This window comes from Orcinus orca, chromosome 6 (assembly GCF_937001465.1).
Source record: "Orcinus orca chromosome 6, mOrcOrc1.1, whole genome shotgun sequence".
Lineage (NCBI taxonomy): Eukaryota > Metazoa > Chordata > Mammalia > Artiodactyla > Delphinidae > Orcinus > Orcinus orca.
Window position 1 is genome coordinate 100,413,069 of NC_064564.1, and position 15,706 is coordinate 100,428,774.

The 15,706-nt window shown below is 44.4% G+C and overlaps 2 protein-coding genes across 3 annotated transcripts in view; one reads left to right on the plus strand and one right to left on the minus strand.

Annotated features, from left to right (window-relative positions):
• The window catches only part of ALAD (aminolevulinate dehydratase), a 117,638-nt gene that overhangs the window by 18,123 nt on the left and 83,809 nt on the right, over nt 1-15,706 (minus strand). The window lies entirely within an intron of this gene.
• The window catches only part of RGS3 (regulator of G protein signaling 3), a 162,396-nt gene continuing 146,729 nt past the window's right edge, over nt 40-15,706 (plus strand). Inside the window, exons 1-12 of one of the 2 annotated variants that reach the window (XM_049711818.1) lie at nt 40-179; nt 2,853-3,052; nt 3,156-3,306; nt 6,625-6,682; nt 8,238-8,329; nt 9,665-9,731; nt 10,488-10,642; nt 11,317-11,467; nt 11,848-11,908; nt 12,180-12,238; nt 12,696-12,783; nt 15,004-15,083. In XM_049711818.1, the coding sequence (XP_049567775.1) occupies nt 175-179; nt 2,853-3,052; nt 3,156-3,306; nt 6,625-6,682; nt 8,238-8,329; nt 9,665-9,731; nt 10,488-10,642; nt 11,317-11,467; nt 11,848-11,908; nt 12,180-12,238; nt 12,696-12,783; nt 15,004-15,083 (1,167 nt within the window). In that variant the 5' untranslated portion in view covers nt 40-174. Of the gene's footprint in view, nt 180-202; nt 655-2,852; nt 3,053-3,155; nt 3,307-6,624; nt 6,683-8,237; nt 8,330-9,664; nt 9,732-10,487; nt 10,643-11,316; nt 11,468-11,847; nt 11,909-12,179; nt 12,239-12,695; nt 12,784-15,003; nt 15,084-15,706 lie in introns of those variants that run through there. The other variant, XM_033427397.2, reaches the window with a different exon arrangement.

Consider the following 15,706-nt stretch of genomic DNA (forward strand, 5'->3'; position numbering starts at 1 on the left):
CTTCCTCCTCCTCCAGCCCAGCTTCCGCCTCCAGTGGCTGGTGCTTCCGAGCTTTGCACGCTGCCATGGTTTTGGCTCGAGGGGTTTCCGTCCGGCCTCACCGGCACCTGGCGTCCCTTCCCAGGCTCGTTTCTCTGCTTCACGCCACCACCGTCTCTGGAACTTGCTTAGCAAATGAAGTATGGCTCACTGGGCTTCCGTCCCTTTCCCATAGTGCTCTGCGCTGCTGCCTGGCGACGTCGCAGCCTGGTGGCTAGCATGGGAGACGGAGGCGTGGACTGAGCTGGTGGGGCGGGGCTCCTCCCGATGAGAGGCTGGGCCCGTCGTTCAGTTCACCGCGGGTCGAAGAGTGGCGTTTTTCTGTGGGCTTAGGCCGCTTGGCTTCCGCTTTGGTTTCGCGGAAGCGCGGCCCTCCGAGGCTGCATTCTCCCACTTCCCTTTTCCGGAACGAAGCGGGAAATCTTTTTTCAATTCTGCCGGCGCAAATGGTCACCTCTAATGTTTTTAGCCCTCTCGACTTTGTAGTAATGGTATTAAGAAAAACTATTACCTAAAATTTTTTTTTAACGCTCACTACTTTGCCAGCACCGTGCTAGGGCTGGCGACATAGAGATGGGCATGACTAGACCTCGGGGATCAATTCGGGCTGGTCAGGTAACAAAAGGGCAACACGCAGCCGGTTGTAACAATAATGTAACATTATATTCGCATTGAAAAACAAACCCTCTTACAATTGTATTTGCTTTTTAGTTAATCGAATTGTTTATCGTGCAGCTTTCCTAGTAAAAAAACATTTCCATGGCTTTGCAGTGGGTTTTTTAAAAAAATTATTTATTTTTGGCTGCGTTGGGTCTTCATTGCTACACGTGGGCTTTCTCTAGTTGTGGTTCTCTTGTTGCGGAGTACGAGTGTGGGCTCTAGTGTGGGCGTCAGTAGTTGTGGCTCATGGACTCTAGAGCACAGGCTTAGTTGCTCTGCGGCATGTGAGACCTTCCCTGACCAGGGCTCGAACCCGTGTCCTCTGTATTGGCAGGCGGATCCTTAACCACTGCACCACCAGGGAAGTCCCTGCAGTGGCTTGTTGAGCTCTACCATTTTCCTATTACATTTGTAGCAATTGTCCTCACTCCCGCAAAGCAGAAACGCTTTTTTTTCTTGAAACCTGCTGTTTCAGGCCACCCATAGTTTTCCTGTTTTTGACAGTGACATGAACACGGAGAAATATTTCCCTATTATAAAAAAAAAAACAACAGCATATGAGATGATAAATGGCAACTGAAACTGCTTCAGTTAGAGATTATAGGGTTTGGTGAGAGAACTGTCCACTTGGCTAGAATACACCTGGTTTAAAGATGTCAGGAAGTGCTCAGCTCCAGCCAGTTGCTATCTAGTTGGAATTGGGCCCCTGTGTTGTTAGATATTTTAATTTTTAAGAGGAGCCAGCAATCTGGACATTATGGACTCTTTTCATCTTTGCGTAATGGCTCAAAGTGCAGACCAAACAAAACAAATCATAGGCCAGATGCAATCCCAGGCCAATAGTTTGCTATCTTTGGTTTAAATTATAAGCACTTTAGAACAGGAACTTATTTTGTTCTTTATTGTTCTCTATGCCCATAACAGGTCCCCTCACATATTTGGTAGTCAATAAATGTGTTGAGTAAAAGAAAAAAGAAATGGACACAGTCCTTAAAAAGTTATTACGGATCAGGTGGTACTGATTGCCTAAAACATTTCTAGAGAGAGAAAGATAACATTTATTGAGCACCTGTTGTATACCATACATAAAAGTACATTATTTTATTTAATGCTTCTATGATGCTACTTAGGGATTTCCCCTTCCCTACTTTATATGAGGAAACAGGCTGAGGGAGGTGAAGTAACTTGCCCAAGAGCATACAGCCAGTAAGTGAAAAGCCAGTGGCTTCTGATGCAACTGTGGGTCGACTGATTTGCTGTTTGAGCAAACCCATTCATTTCTGGTGGGTATTTTAGCCGCCTGAGTGAGAACTGGAGCATACTGAAAATTGAAGCATCTCTTCCAAAAGTTTGAGCCATCTATAGCACTTCTGTGACTCAGCCGTCGCTCAGTATCCACAGAGGATTGGTTCCAGGAGCCCCTGTGTATAACAAAATCTGAGGATACTCAAGTGCTATGTACATTACTTATAATTTGATAAGGCTTTTTGGAGATGGTGGCATCTTCTCCCTAATGATTAATGAAGGGGAAAAGGAAAGGATGCTAATATTTATTTTGAACTATATGCCAGAACTTTTTTCCTCTCTCTCTTTTTTTTTTTGCGGTACGTGGGCCTCTCACTGTTGTGGCCTCTCCCGTTGCGGAGCACAGGCTCCGGACGCGCAGGGTTAGCGGCCATGGCTCACGGGCCCAGCCGCTGCGTGACATGTGGGATCTTCCCGGACTGGGCACGAACCCGTGTCCCCTGCATTGACAGGAGGACTCCCAACCACTGCGCCACCAGGGAAGCCCTATGCCAGAACTTTTAATGTCCATTAATTAATTGTTGTGGTGATCCTGTGAAATAGACTTATCCTTATTTTGCAGCTGAGGAGACTGAAGCGCAGATTGGTTAAATCTCAGGTCACTCAGTTATTAATTTAAATGGTCAGTTAGGAGACCTTCTGGAGTCAGTCTGAACCCAAACTCTTATCACTCTACTCCATGCTGAGATAATTTCATGCTTGCTTGTTACCCAACTCCTAATTATCCTGTGACCACCATTTATCTATATGGTTCAACAGAAATATTTCATGCTTTGAGTGCAAATTAATATCTGGACTGCATGGCTAATGTATAGTATTCCCTAATTATGTGGTGATTGTTTTTCCAGAGGGCTAGAAAGCTGCAAGATTGGCTTTTGTCCTAAACCATTTGTAGCTATGGACTTGCCAGATAAAAGCCAGTGGGATGAAACTACCTGTGACCTGGCTGTTTGTCAGCATCCACAATGCTGGGCAACTCTCCGCCGAATTGAGAGGGGCCACCCTCGAATTCTGGACTCCTCCCGCAAATCTCCTCCAGATGCTGAAGGTGAATTAACCATCCCTGTCTCCTTCCGTACAAGATCCTTGAATTGTTTCTGTTTGGCTCCCTTTTGACATGTTACCTGTTTTCCTCTGGTCTGGTCTTTCAGACAGACTCCCAGTGCTCACCATTGTAAACATCACAGATTCCTGCTTCCAGGCCAAGAGACTTGCTTGTGGTCATTCATCAGGATTTACCTTCCCCAAGGCTCACTCTTTATTGTCTCAACGTTCAAAGTTTTACTCCAAATTTCAACGCAGGTAAATTATCATGGAATCTTCCTTAAAGGGCTTATGACCTCAAAATTCTGGGTTAACTTCCTTTGCTCATGTAGTAGACTTTGAGAAAGCTAGATTAAAAACGAAACATTAATGGGAGTTCCCTGGAGGTCCACTGGTTAGGACTCGGCTCTTTCACTGCTGCGGCCCGGGTTCAATCCCTGGTCGGGGAGGTGAGATTCCTCAAGCTGCATGGCGTGGCAAAAAAACCCCAAACAAACCCTCACTTAAAGGAGTGATGAATAGTTAGTGGGAAACAGAAAGGAAGTGTTCTTTTTTATTTTATTTTTTTAAATTATTTATTTATTTATGTTTGGCTGCATTGGGTCTTCGTTGCTATGCTCGGGCTTTTCTCTGGTTGCGTCGAGCAGGGCTACTCTTCGTTGTGGTGCATGGGCTTCTCATTGCGGTGGCTTCTCTTGTTGCAGAGCAGCATGGGCTCTAGGCACGCCGGCTTCAGTAGTTGTGGCACGTGGGCTCAGTAGTTGTGGCTTGTGGGCTCTAGAGTGCAGGGTCAGTAGTTGTGGTGCACGGGCTTAGTTGCTCCACGGCATGTGGGATCTTCCCGGACCAGGGCTCGAACCCGTGTCCCCTGCATTGGCAGGCAGATTCTTAACCACTGCACCACCAGGGAAGTCCAAGAAAGTATTCTTACTTGTCTTGTAGGAGTTGGTTAAAAGAGGGGAGAGTGTATTAGTTTTCTACGGTTACCATAAAAAATGTACTATAGACTGTGGGTTAAACAACAGAAATTTATTTTCTCACAGTCCTAGAGGATACAAGTCCAAGATTAAGGTATTGGCAGAGTTGTTTTCTTCTGAGCCCTCTCTCCTTGGCTTGTAGGTGGCCATCTTCTCCTTGTGTCTTAGCATTGTCTTCCTTCTGTGTGTGTCTGTGTACTGATCTCTTCCTACAAGCACACCAGTCATATTGGATTAGGGCCCACCTATATGACCTCATTTTACCTTAATTATCTCCTTAAAAACCCTATCTCCAAATATAGTCAAATTCTTTTTTTTTTTACTTTTTTTTGGCTGCGCTGGGTCTTAGTTGTGGCACACAGGATCTTCGTTGCAGCACACAGACTTGTTTAGTTGTGGCATGCGGACTCTTGGTTGCGGCATGCATGCAGGATCTAGTTCCCTGACCAGGGATCGAACCTGGGCCCCCTGCATTATGAGCTTGGAGTCTTACCCACTGGACCACAGGGAAGTCCCCAAATACAGTCACATTCTTAGATACTGGGGGTTAGGACTTCAACATAAGAATTTTGGGGAACACAATTCAGCTCATAACAGGGAGGATCTCATCAGCTTCTGTGGGTCTTGAGAAAACTGTGTCCATATATGCTGTTTTTCTTATCTTTTATTTTTAGGTATGAAATTATTTGTAAGCTCTCGAAGGCAGAAGCAGTGGTTTCCTTTTGAATCTCCTGCAGAGTCTAGGCACCCAGTTAGAGCTTGCTGATGTTGGAAACTAAGGGACGTGTGTCTGTGGAAAACGTAGACTTAAAATTCAAAGGCCCTGTTGCCTGGAATCAAAACACTAATGGGGGCCCTTATAGTGGTTTCTTATTCCTGTTTGATTTAAGCAGCGCTTGATGATTTCTGTTAGGCTAAAAGGTAGTATAGGAGAGGGTAGGACTACTTTCTGGTTTTCTAAGACTTGAACGCTGAGAAAATGGTGGCTTCTTGCAGTCAGGGCCTGTCAAAGCAGACTATGACATCATTTGCTTAGTTGCTCACTGAATTCAGAAATATATCTTAGTGGGGTCACTTTGTTGTGTGCTGGGGGTATTATGGTAAACAAGATACGGTCTTTACCTCCAAGGGGCTTTCAGCCTAGTTGGGGAGACAAAGAACCATTCAGTGTGATGTGTGTGGTGAGAGGAGTGCCCCTTTGGTATGTGGAAGCACACAGGTAGGGCTCCTAGCCCAGGGCACTGTCTTCTGTACAGATGACATCTGTGCCTAGACCTGAAAGCAGAGCAGCCTAGTAAAGTGGGGCTTATAGGTGGGTAATGCATGGGAAGAGAGTTCTAGAATATAGCACATGCAAAGGCCTGGAGGCAAGAGGAAATTGTTTACATATCAGGAAAGTAGCTCATTGTGTCTAGAACAGAGAGCAGGAATGGTCAGAGATGAGGCTGGGGAGCTGGAGTAAAAAGTAGGGGCCTGTGTCTCGGAGGACTTGATAAATCAGGCCAAGGAGTCAGGTCTTTATCTTACACCTCTTTGCAATATTCATTCATTTATACATTTAACATGTTTAAAAAAAAATAAAATAGTAAATGATATGAAAATATAAAGGGTTGATATTCTTTTTTTTACTGTGGTAAATATACATAACATAAAATTGACAATTTTAAATATTTTTTTAAAAAAATTATTTATTTTTGCTTGCATTGGGTCTTCGTTGCTGCGTGGTGTGCGGACTTCTCACTGCGGTGGCTTCTAGCTGTGGCACGCGGGCTCAGTAGTTGTGGTGCACAGGCTTAGTTGCTCCGTGGCATGTGGGATCTTCCCGGACCAGGGCTTGAACCCATGTCTCCTGAATTGGCAGGCGGATTCTTAACCACTGCACCACCAGGGAAGCCCTTAACCATTTTTAAGTGTACAGTAGCATCAAGTACACTCAACAGTCTTGTGCAACTATTGCCACTATCCACTTCTAGAACTTTTTCATCATCTCAAACAGAAACTCTGTGCCCATTAAACAATAGCTCCCCTTTCCCTCCTCCCTGTGGCCCCTGGTAATCTCTATTCAATTTTTTTGTCTCTATGCATTTGCCTATTCTAGGTCCTCATATACATACACACAGTGTTTGTCCTTTTGTGTCTAGCTTATTTCACCTTGCATAATGTTTTCAAGCTTCACTCCTGTTGTCACATTTTTCAGAATTTCATTCCTTTTTAAGGTTGAAAAATAGTCCATTGTATGTCTGTGCGCCACAGTTTGTTTATTTACCATGTTTTTGAACATCTACATCAAAGTAACTTAATAAATTTTTATTGATGGTGATGTAACTATCTGTAGTTGGAGAGAGAAGCACATAGGCTATGAATTCAGTTTGATGCAACAAATAGTTGGGCAGTGTTTGCAATGTGCAATGTCTGGAAGCTGTTCCAGGAAAAACAAACAAAACTTAAGGCGATGCTGAGACCCTGCATTCATTTGGTAGGAGTTAAGCCCAAGGGTTTCTGTATATAAGTAAGAGGATTTTCCTCATAGCACTAATTTTATCATTCCAGTTAAGTCTTTTGTGACTCTGTTTCATGTTTGGAAACTCTCATTTTTTAGGCCTTGGAAGGATTTACCTGACAGAGACTTAATACACCGTACTAACAGATCTCCCAAAGTAAGTCACAGATTAAAAAAGGTACTTCCTCAGCATTTTCTCTTTACTAGTGGGAATAAAATATTTGCCTTTATTTAACATTCAGGATGACTATAATCTGAATAATGATGATGATCACTATGTAATATTGGGCCCTTACTGTGTGCTGGGCTCTGTGCTGATGCCTTTACATGTTACACTGTTTTTAGAAATCCCAGACACAGCAGGATTGATTTGTGGCAGTTTGGCATAGGTGAGAATTTCCTATCTCTGTCCTGCATAGAGCATGTTCAGCTACTAAGTAAACACTGTCATCTCATAATACAGGGAAATTAGAATGCTGGGATGTCAGATCTAAAATAAGCCTCACGATCGTCTACACTCATGACTTTCAGAGTTTTTTAGCTATGGCCTATGGTAAGAGATACACCTTACAACAAAATATCATGGAACAGTCTTTACCGTAACTATGAGTGATATACTCTGAAATTTTCTATCCTGTTCTATTTCATTTTAAAACAGTGTAGGCTGTGATTCACAAAATTTGATTTCGTGACCTATGAATAAGTTGCAACTGCAGTTTGAAGAATATTGCTATGGTCTATCTCATATATCTTACAGTTGAGGAAACTGAGGCCCAGATAGGAAGTGATTTGCTAAAGCACAGCTAGTTAGGAGAAGAGCTAAATTTTAAGAAGGAAAAAACCCTTCTACTTGTCTACAATAGAGATTTACTATTTTTTGCAGTCCTACTGGATGCCTTATATTTTTCCCATAAGATCCTTCACTTTTCATGTGGTGGAGAGGGTAGATGGGTTTGAAAAGATGAATGTACAAGTCACTTACCTCTTTGACCTCTTCAGAATGAGAGGGTTAGATTCAATTAGTTTTAAGTTAATTGGCTAGGATAATACACGCGCATGGTTCTAAATTCAAAATGCATAAAAGGGTTTATGGTGCAAAAAAGGTCTTCTCTGTTCCCCCAAGCCAGTTAGTTCCTTTTCATGGGGACAACCTTATTTTTAATAGTTTTTTTTTTCCCTGCCTGAATCCTGCCAGCGGTATAGACTAGATGATTTATAAGATTTCCTTATAAATCTAGGATCCTAAATAGTGAAATGTGAAAAAATTTATGACTTTAACTTTTATGTAGATGCTTATAATTGTAGACAGGCTGTAAAAGTAGAAAACTTGCTTCTGCCTCTATCGGTTCTCTCCCTGCTCCCAGACTGTGTTGTTTTATCTGCAGGGGATCTAAGTCTCTGTAGTGCAGTCGGCAGAATGAGTAGTGTTCCCTTAGGTAAGCCCCAAAGTATCCTCCTATGAGGTGGGGTTGGGAGTTGCTAAATGCTACCCTAATGTGGCAGGGAGACAGGGGACACTATACACTTACCAGTGCTCACTCTTGCAGAGTACCTTTACTGATACTTAGTTTCTCGGAGGAGCAGTATGAAGATATTTTGGGGATCGGAAATGTTTTTTTTCTTACCATCTTCTGAACCACCATACCTTTTGGTTAGCATGATGATTCAGTCCTTATCCTGGTACATACACAGGCTTTATATCTTTCTCTTAGCTATCAGTGCTAAATTTGAATGAGACACAACTTCCTTGTCCTCAAGATGTAGGAAATATGGATGTAATTTGGATCCCAGAGAAGCATATGAGGTGAGTATCATGTCGAGAACTTGGGAGTCTTCAACTCTTGTGTTCTACAAATGCCTATCGTCCTCTACAGACCTTCTCTCTGTGACTTTTTTTTTTTCTTTTTTTAAAATTAATCAATTAATTAATTTTTGGCTGTGTTGGGTCTTCATTGCTGCGTGTGGGTTTTCTCTAGTTGTGGTGAGCGGGGGCTGCTCTTCATTGCGGTGTGTGGGCTTCTTCTCTCTGTGACTTTTTTTTTTTTAAATTAATCAGTTAATTAATTTTTGGCTGTGTTGGGTCTTCATTGCTGCGTGTGGGTTATCTCTAGTGGTGAGCGGGGGCTGCTCTTCATTGCGGTGTGTGGGCTTCTTCTCTCTGTGACTTTTTTTTTTTAATTAATCAATTAATTAATTTTTGGCTGTGTTGGGTCTTCATTGCTGCGTGTGGGTTTTCTCTAGTTGTGGTGAGTGGGGGCTGCTCTTCATTGCGGTGCGTGGGCTTCTCACTGTGATGGCTTCTCTTGTTGGGGAGCACTGGCTCTAGGGCACAGGCTCAGAAGTTGTGGCGCACGGGCTTAGTTGCTCCACGGCATGTGGGATCTTCCCGGACCAGGGATCGAACCCATGCCCCCAGCATTGGCAGGCGGATTCTTAACCACTGTGCCACCAGGGAAGTCCCCTGTAACCTCACTTTTAGCTACGTCATTGCAAGAAGCAGGAGGTCAAGCAGAGCAGAAGGCTATGGTCTCTTGTATTTGCCTCTTGCTACACTGGAATTCTTGTTAGTACACTTTGAGATTCATGCTTTGGGAGTTTTCTACATAAAATTCTACCTGACAGTAAATAGCATAAAGATAGGGCCCAATGTATTTGTGAGGTTTGATTAAGAAACAAATGCCTTCTGACTATCAGTTTTTCTTATTAGCCATCAGCAACTAGTAAAAAAGTTTTCAGTGAAGGCTATGAATCTTTGGTGTCAACCTTAAGGACTAGCACACTGGTACAAAATAAATAGCATGTATATAGAGCTTGTGTACACAGTGGTGGTGGTGGGATTCAGACATTATAGACATTACTGCACCTAAGTATATAATTACTAATTTGGATGAATACTATGAAAGTAAGTAACTGGATTGTATGAGAGAACGGTGGGGAGCCTAGTTCAGATGTGAGGGCGAGGTGGGGGTGGGGTTCTTGTTTTTAGCAGCCTCTGGGAAGCAGGTACCCCTGGCTTCCCAGCCAGCCGTCTTAGAGTACTGAATGGAGGATGGAAATCTTCATGTTCATCATTCATACATATCCCTGATGTTTCTGTGTAAGATGTCTGGGAATAAGTTGTGGTTATTCTTATTTCAAGTCCAGCTGAGAAGAAGCATATTATTCGCAGCCAGGATGGGGAGATGAAAAGAAAGAAATCTACAGGGGTAAGTTTGCTGTTTTGGCCAAACCTTCATGATATTACTCTGCAGAGTTTATTTTTGTTTTCCTTTCAGGTATCTTCCCCATCCCCCCATTCTCTCTTTAAATGAACAAAATCTGCCAAAGAAAACCCCTCTTAAGGAAGGAATAATTACCAAACCATCTTCTACTCCGAGACTCTTTCCCCCTACCTCCTCCTTGTAGGAAGGTAAAAGAACACCTTGAAGAGATGTTAGGAGGAACTGTTGGGTATTCAGAGGGAATTTTTGGTTGATTAAAAGCTAATTTTCATTGTGATGGGAATAGAATTTCAACAGACTAGAAGTTATAATGGACCTGTGCTTCTGATTCTAATTCTGCCATTTATTGGGTAAATGTAGCCTTGGGTAAGTCACAGAGCTGGCAGGTTGCTGTGTCCAGGAGAATAGTGTCTTGGCCCATTTTGTTTGTTGCTGAATCCCCAGCCCTAGCCCTATGCCTGGCACATAGTTGGCCAATAAGTATTTGTTCAGAACTTTTTGGGGAAAAAATGACACAAAACAGCTAATCCTCGTATTTTCTGAATTCAACAGTAGGATTGAAGAGCCAGATTGGGAAAAATGTGGTGGGTCTGGTAGTGTAGAGGAGGTGAGGATGCTGGAGTAGGTCTGGAAACAAGAGTTTCCCATGGCACCGTTGTACTGGGAAGCTGGAATGCTAATGGGACAAAGTGGCATTGAAGAGAGTGCTTCAGCGAGTTCTTTCCATCATTTCTCTTCCAGAAACACAAGTCATCTCGGGACACAGAAGCACAGTTGGGACTTCCAGGGATGATTGTGCCTCCTCCCTCCCCAGTACACTTGTTTGAAGAACTAAGTTCAGAACGCGTACCTTTATGGAAGCAGTATGACATGTTACCTCAGGATCTACTGAAGGAGTAAGTACCATGTAAGCCTGTGGGAGAACCAGAGCATCTTCTTTTCTTCAGAAGCTGAGAAGGGTCTAAGCAGTGTGCTCTTTCTGAGGAGGGAGGGGAGAAAACTGCCACCCTACTTTGTCACTGAGTTCTTGGACTTATCAGTGTGCAGTGATGACAGTAATCACCCCCATTTATTAAGTACACTTACATCTGCCAGGCCCTGTGCACACTGCGTATCTTCTCTCATTTAAACCTCCACCAGGAGGTAGACATGCTCTTCTTTCTGTAGATGAGTTACGGGTAAGTGGGAGGCAGAATGGATATGTGGTTTGGAGCGAGACAACCTTTGAATTTTGTATTGAAATTTACCGCCTTTGTGAATTTTGACTATTTAGTTAGCATCTTTCATCTTCATTTTCCTCATTTGAAAAATGAGGATAATAATACCTGTCCTTAGGATGTGGTAACGATTCAGAGGTATAAAACACATGAGCCTGACATATAGTAAACACTTAATCCATTCAGCTACAATTATCATACTTGCATCTCAAAGCCATTACCGAATGAGCACCTGTTGGTACAGCCTTTTAAGGCCCAGAGTGGACATGTCTTCACATTTGGAGCCTTTTCATCTCTTTCTCCTCAGCCAAGAAGAGCTGTTGCTGACTTTCTGCTGTCTCTGTTCCTTGCAGCCTCTTGCTGGATAAAGGGAAAACCATACCTTATCTGGAGATGCAGACACAGTTGGCCATGATGAAAAAGAAACCTCCCCTGGAAAAGAGCCGACCTTACAGTGCCATTTCTGCTAAGATGCATTTATCTGTACGCTGCCTCACCCAGCAAGTAAGAGCTAGGGAACCTCAGAGGAAGAAGTCTGTATGCAAGTCCAAACTCATCTCTCCTCAAGGCTGGAGGAGTTAACATTCTATTTCTTCTTTCTCTTCTATCCTTCCACTCTGGATCCAGGCCCCATAGAAGGGCTGGGCTGTATGTAGGTGAAAGCAAATGTACAGGGAAAGGTTTTAGGAGAGCAGCGTTCTCTATTTCTTCTGCATTTTGCTTTCCACAACTTTCCCCTCTCCAGAGCCCCTGGTACAATGCTGCACACATTGGCTTCTCAAAAAATGTTTGTTGACTAGTTGGATGAATGCATTTGGGGATACATTTTGGGAAAGGGAAAGACCTACAGTAGAGCTTTTCTTCTTCTTTTTTTTTTTCTCTAGAGACCAGCATTGAGATACCCTGAACATTTGAAGAAACTATATTACAACCTGACAACAGAAGGTAGGTTTTTCTCGTGCTGCTAGATCTCCAGGTACCATTTGCCATCAGCCCACATTTCTTATACTTGATCTTGGTCCCATGTTTGTGGCCACAGTCTTATAGGGTCACATGTAGAACTCAGAAAACTGCAGCTTCAAAAAGCACCCACTCCCGGCTTGGTCCTGACCAGAGAGAGAGTGTCACCATTGGGTAGCAGAGCACAGCAAGCAGCCCCACGGAAGGGTGGGAGCTGTCAGGGAGAAGAGGATTGAGCTGGCTCTCTGGTCACCAGGTTACAGGAAGCAGCAGTGGCAGCAGCAGAGGAAGATGAAGACAGCTACTGGGAAACAGGTAGAGTGGCAGCGAGGGGACCCCCAGGACCTGCTAGGATTTGAGCAAGTGGGTGATGCCTGGAGCAGGAAGGGATGTATGAGAGATGGGATTCTCCCTGGTGTCTGCTGGTTGTAGATGCAAAGTTCCTGTATGGTTATAGATACTAACTTCCTTCCTTTAAACCCTTTTTATTTATTTATTTATTTTTGGCGGTACGCGGGCCTCTCACTGTTGAGGCCTCTCCCGTTGTGGAGCACAGGCTCCGGACGCGCAGGCTCAGCGGCCATAGCTCACGGGCCTAGCCGCTCCACGGCATGTGGGATCTTCCCGGACCGGGGCACGAACCCGTGTCCCCTGCATCGGCAGGCAGACTCCCAACCACTGCGCCACCAGGGAAGCCCCCTTTAAACCCCTTTTGAAAAGGTTTCTTCACTTCCAAAAATCCTAATTCAGTTTCCCCTCATGTTGGTTTCAGGAGGCTAAAAAGAAATCCAAGAGTGAACCAGGGAGCCACAACACCTCGCATAAACGTTCAGGTGCCATGGTTTATGACCCATGCTGTGGTAAGGAGAATGTATGGGTTTGGGAGTGACAGAATCCCAGGACCTAGCAGAGGACAGGAAAAGCTGAACACGTTTATCATTTGAGGACCTGCCTTTATCAGGCACTCGGAATTCCCCTTGGAATGCTTTGGTTTGGCTGGTCTACCATGTATCATCCTTCCATCAAATATTTACTAAGCAAGCGAGCTGGTCCAGGTGTCTGCTTCACATGGGGATTTGAGAGATGACCATGAACATGAGTCAGAGTCACTTTCCCCTCAGGTCCTACTTTAGTAAAGGCAGCGGTTTGAGGATGAAGAGCTAGCCCAGGTTATTGAAGAGAAGAACCCTGAGGGCCCATTGGCCAGTAAGGCAGGGAAGAGCCAGGGTCCCTCACCAGAGGGCCGTGAGAGTTCTAAGCAAGCAGAGTCAGCCGCTTCTCAGCCATAGGTTAAAGTCTCAGGAGGCTCACACTATCCAGCCCATCCAGCAGGCAGGGGCTAATTCTTGACAGGCGATCCTTTTCCTACGGTGTTCATGCCAGAGATAAGAGATTCCCCTTTTTGGAGTTCTTATGTCTGAGCTGAAGGATATACTTGCCCTGGTCCCTCTGACTTTTCTCAGCTTGAGTGCAGAATGGGAGGGAGGGAGAAAGAATCCCCCTAAACCTTGGAAGATTTTTCTGCCCTAAATAGACTGGACATTGCTGTCTGTAATGTGAAAATAACTGTTTAATCATCAGAATTCACTCTGCAACCCTGGGGCACTGAGGGCTCGGGTGAGATGTTTCCTGAGAAGGATGCTGTTCTTGGTTTATCTCCCATCCCACTGAGCTCTCTGATACCTAAAGTGTCTTCTAACATGAAGATCTAAGAAGGCTCCTGACCTTCACGTGGGAGGTAGACAGAACTGGGGCAGAGGTACTTGTCCAAGGTTAGCCCTGCATCCAGGGTGATAACCAGTCCCCCGAGTTTCATTCTGGTGCCTCTGTTCCTCTTCCTGGTGCCTCTAATAGGAGCAGCTTTGCTTGGATGACTGGGGGCCCTTTGAATTGTGTTCTTAGAGCAGTGGCTTGTCTTCCTTGATCTGAGAAAGGCCTCATGAAAGAGATGATTTTTTGTTTCTTTTTGTAAAAAATTTTTAAGCTGCACCATGTGGCATGCAGGATCTTAGTTCCCCAACCAGGGATCGAACCCGTGCCCCCTGTCCTAGGAGCATGGAGTCTTAACCACTGGACTGCCAGGGAAGTCCTGAGGTTATTCTTGCGTTGGATCTTGAATATGTGTGAGAGTTTTCCCAGTATGGACGAGAATTCCTGGAAACAGGAATAGGCTGGGTAAAGGCATCTTGGAGGAGCATGGCTGCAGGGAGGAGCATTGAGCAGTCTGACGTGGCTGTGGGGTCAGGTGTTTAAGGGAGAGGGGTAAATCAGGCCGAAGAGCCTGCTGAGATGTTTGATCTTTATCCTTAGTGGTCGTTGGCGATGCTCTACCTTAACGGTGCCCTGAAATCAATTGAGGAGCTTTTAAAAACCTAAAACCCAGGCTGCACCCCAGACCTGTCAAATCAGAGTTTCTGGTGTTAGTATCCAGGCCTCGGTGGTTTTTAGAATGCCCCAGTGCTTCCAGTGTGTGGCTAAGGTGAGGGCTAGTGCTGTTAGGGAGCCAACACAAGTGCCGAGCAAGGGAGGTCCTTGATTAGCGTTCCCTTTACCATCATACCTCTGCTGGCAGATTGGAAGATGTTCATTTAAAGCAAGGGAAACTGAGAAAGGAAAGAATAAGTGCATTTAGGGACTAGTTGGGGAAACATCTGATACAAAAGAATCATAGATCTAGAGTTTTTTTTGGAGGGAGGATGTTCATTTTCAGAAGCCAATATAGGTACATAGGGATGGCACAAGAAAGTAAGAGCAGTATTCATAGACTGAAAAGGTAGACTTAGAGGTTCTTTTGCTACTATGATGTATAGGCACCTGCCCCTTAGGTTTCATGGAGGAATCCTGGATATTTCAATACAGACTTTATCTTAATCTCTAATTCTGTAATAGGTGTGGTCACAGTCCCAGGTCAACAGAATCACACATAGAACTCAGAGGGCTTAACTCCCTTTTACCTGCCTCTAAGCTTCTGTATTGTCCTGGATGGGGAGTCACCTGTAGACTAGGGATCAACTAGAAGTCCAACAATGGGATATGAAATACCAATAAGAAGAGAATTGCATTGATTTTGTGGTCACTAGGTCACAGAACTCTACCAGGTCGGGAAAGTGACAAAAAACAGCAGCAGCAGATGAAGATAGAAGGCCCCACTTCGAAACAGGTGAGAGTGTCTGAGGGCCATTCTGCTAGGGCTGTTTCAGTTGTCTGTCACTGTATAACAAACCACCCCAAAGCAGAACCATATTGGTTTGCTATTTCTCATGGTTCTGTGGGTTGACCGGACAGTTTTTCTGGTCTTGCTTAAGGTCACTCATGCAGTGGCATTCAGCTGGAGGCTGGGTTGGGGCTCTTGGCCAAACTGTCTTAGTTCTCTTCTATGAGGCCTCTCCATGTGGCTAGTTTGGGCTTCTTGACAGCATAGTAATCTCATGAAAGCACTTTCCTAGGGATGGGCCTGGAACTGGAACAGTATCACTTCTGCCACATTTTATTTGTCAAAAAAATCACAAATCTAGTCCAGATTCAAGAGGAGAGGAAATCAACTCCATCTCTTGATGGAAAGAACAGCATGTGCATACAGGAACGGGAGGAATTCTTGGAATCCACCTTTGGAGGCAATCTACCCTTAGCTGACAGCTGGAAATGGGGGAAACTGGGTTCTGGCTTCATCTGGTCAGCCTGGAGGTCAAAGAATGCGTGGCACGAGCTTCTCTCTTCAGTCTCAGGAGGCGGCATTTTGTTCTGTCTTAGATATTAATTTCTCCAAGAAAAGCATCTTTTAGA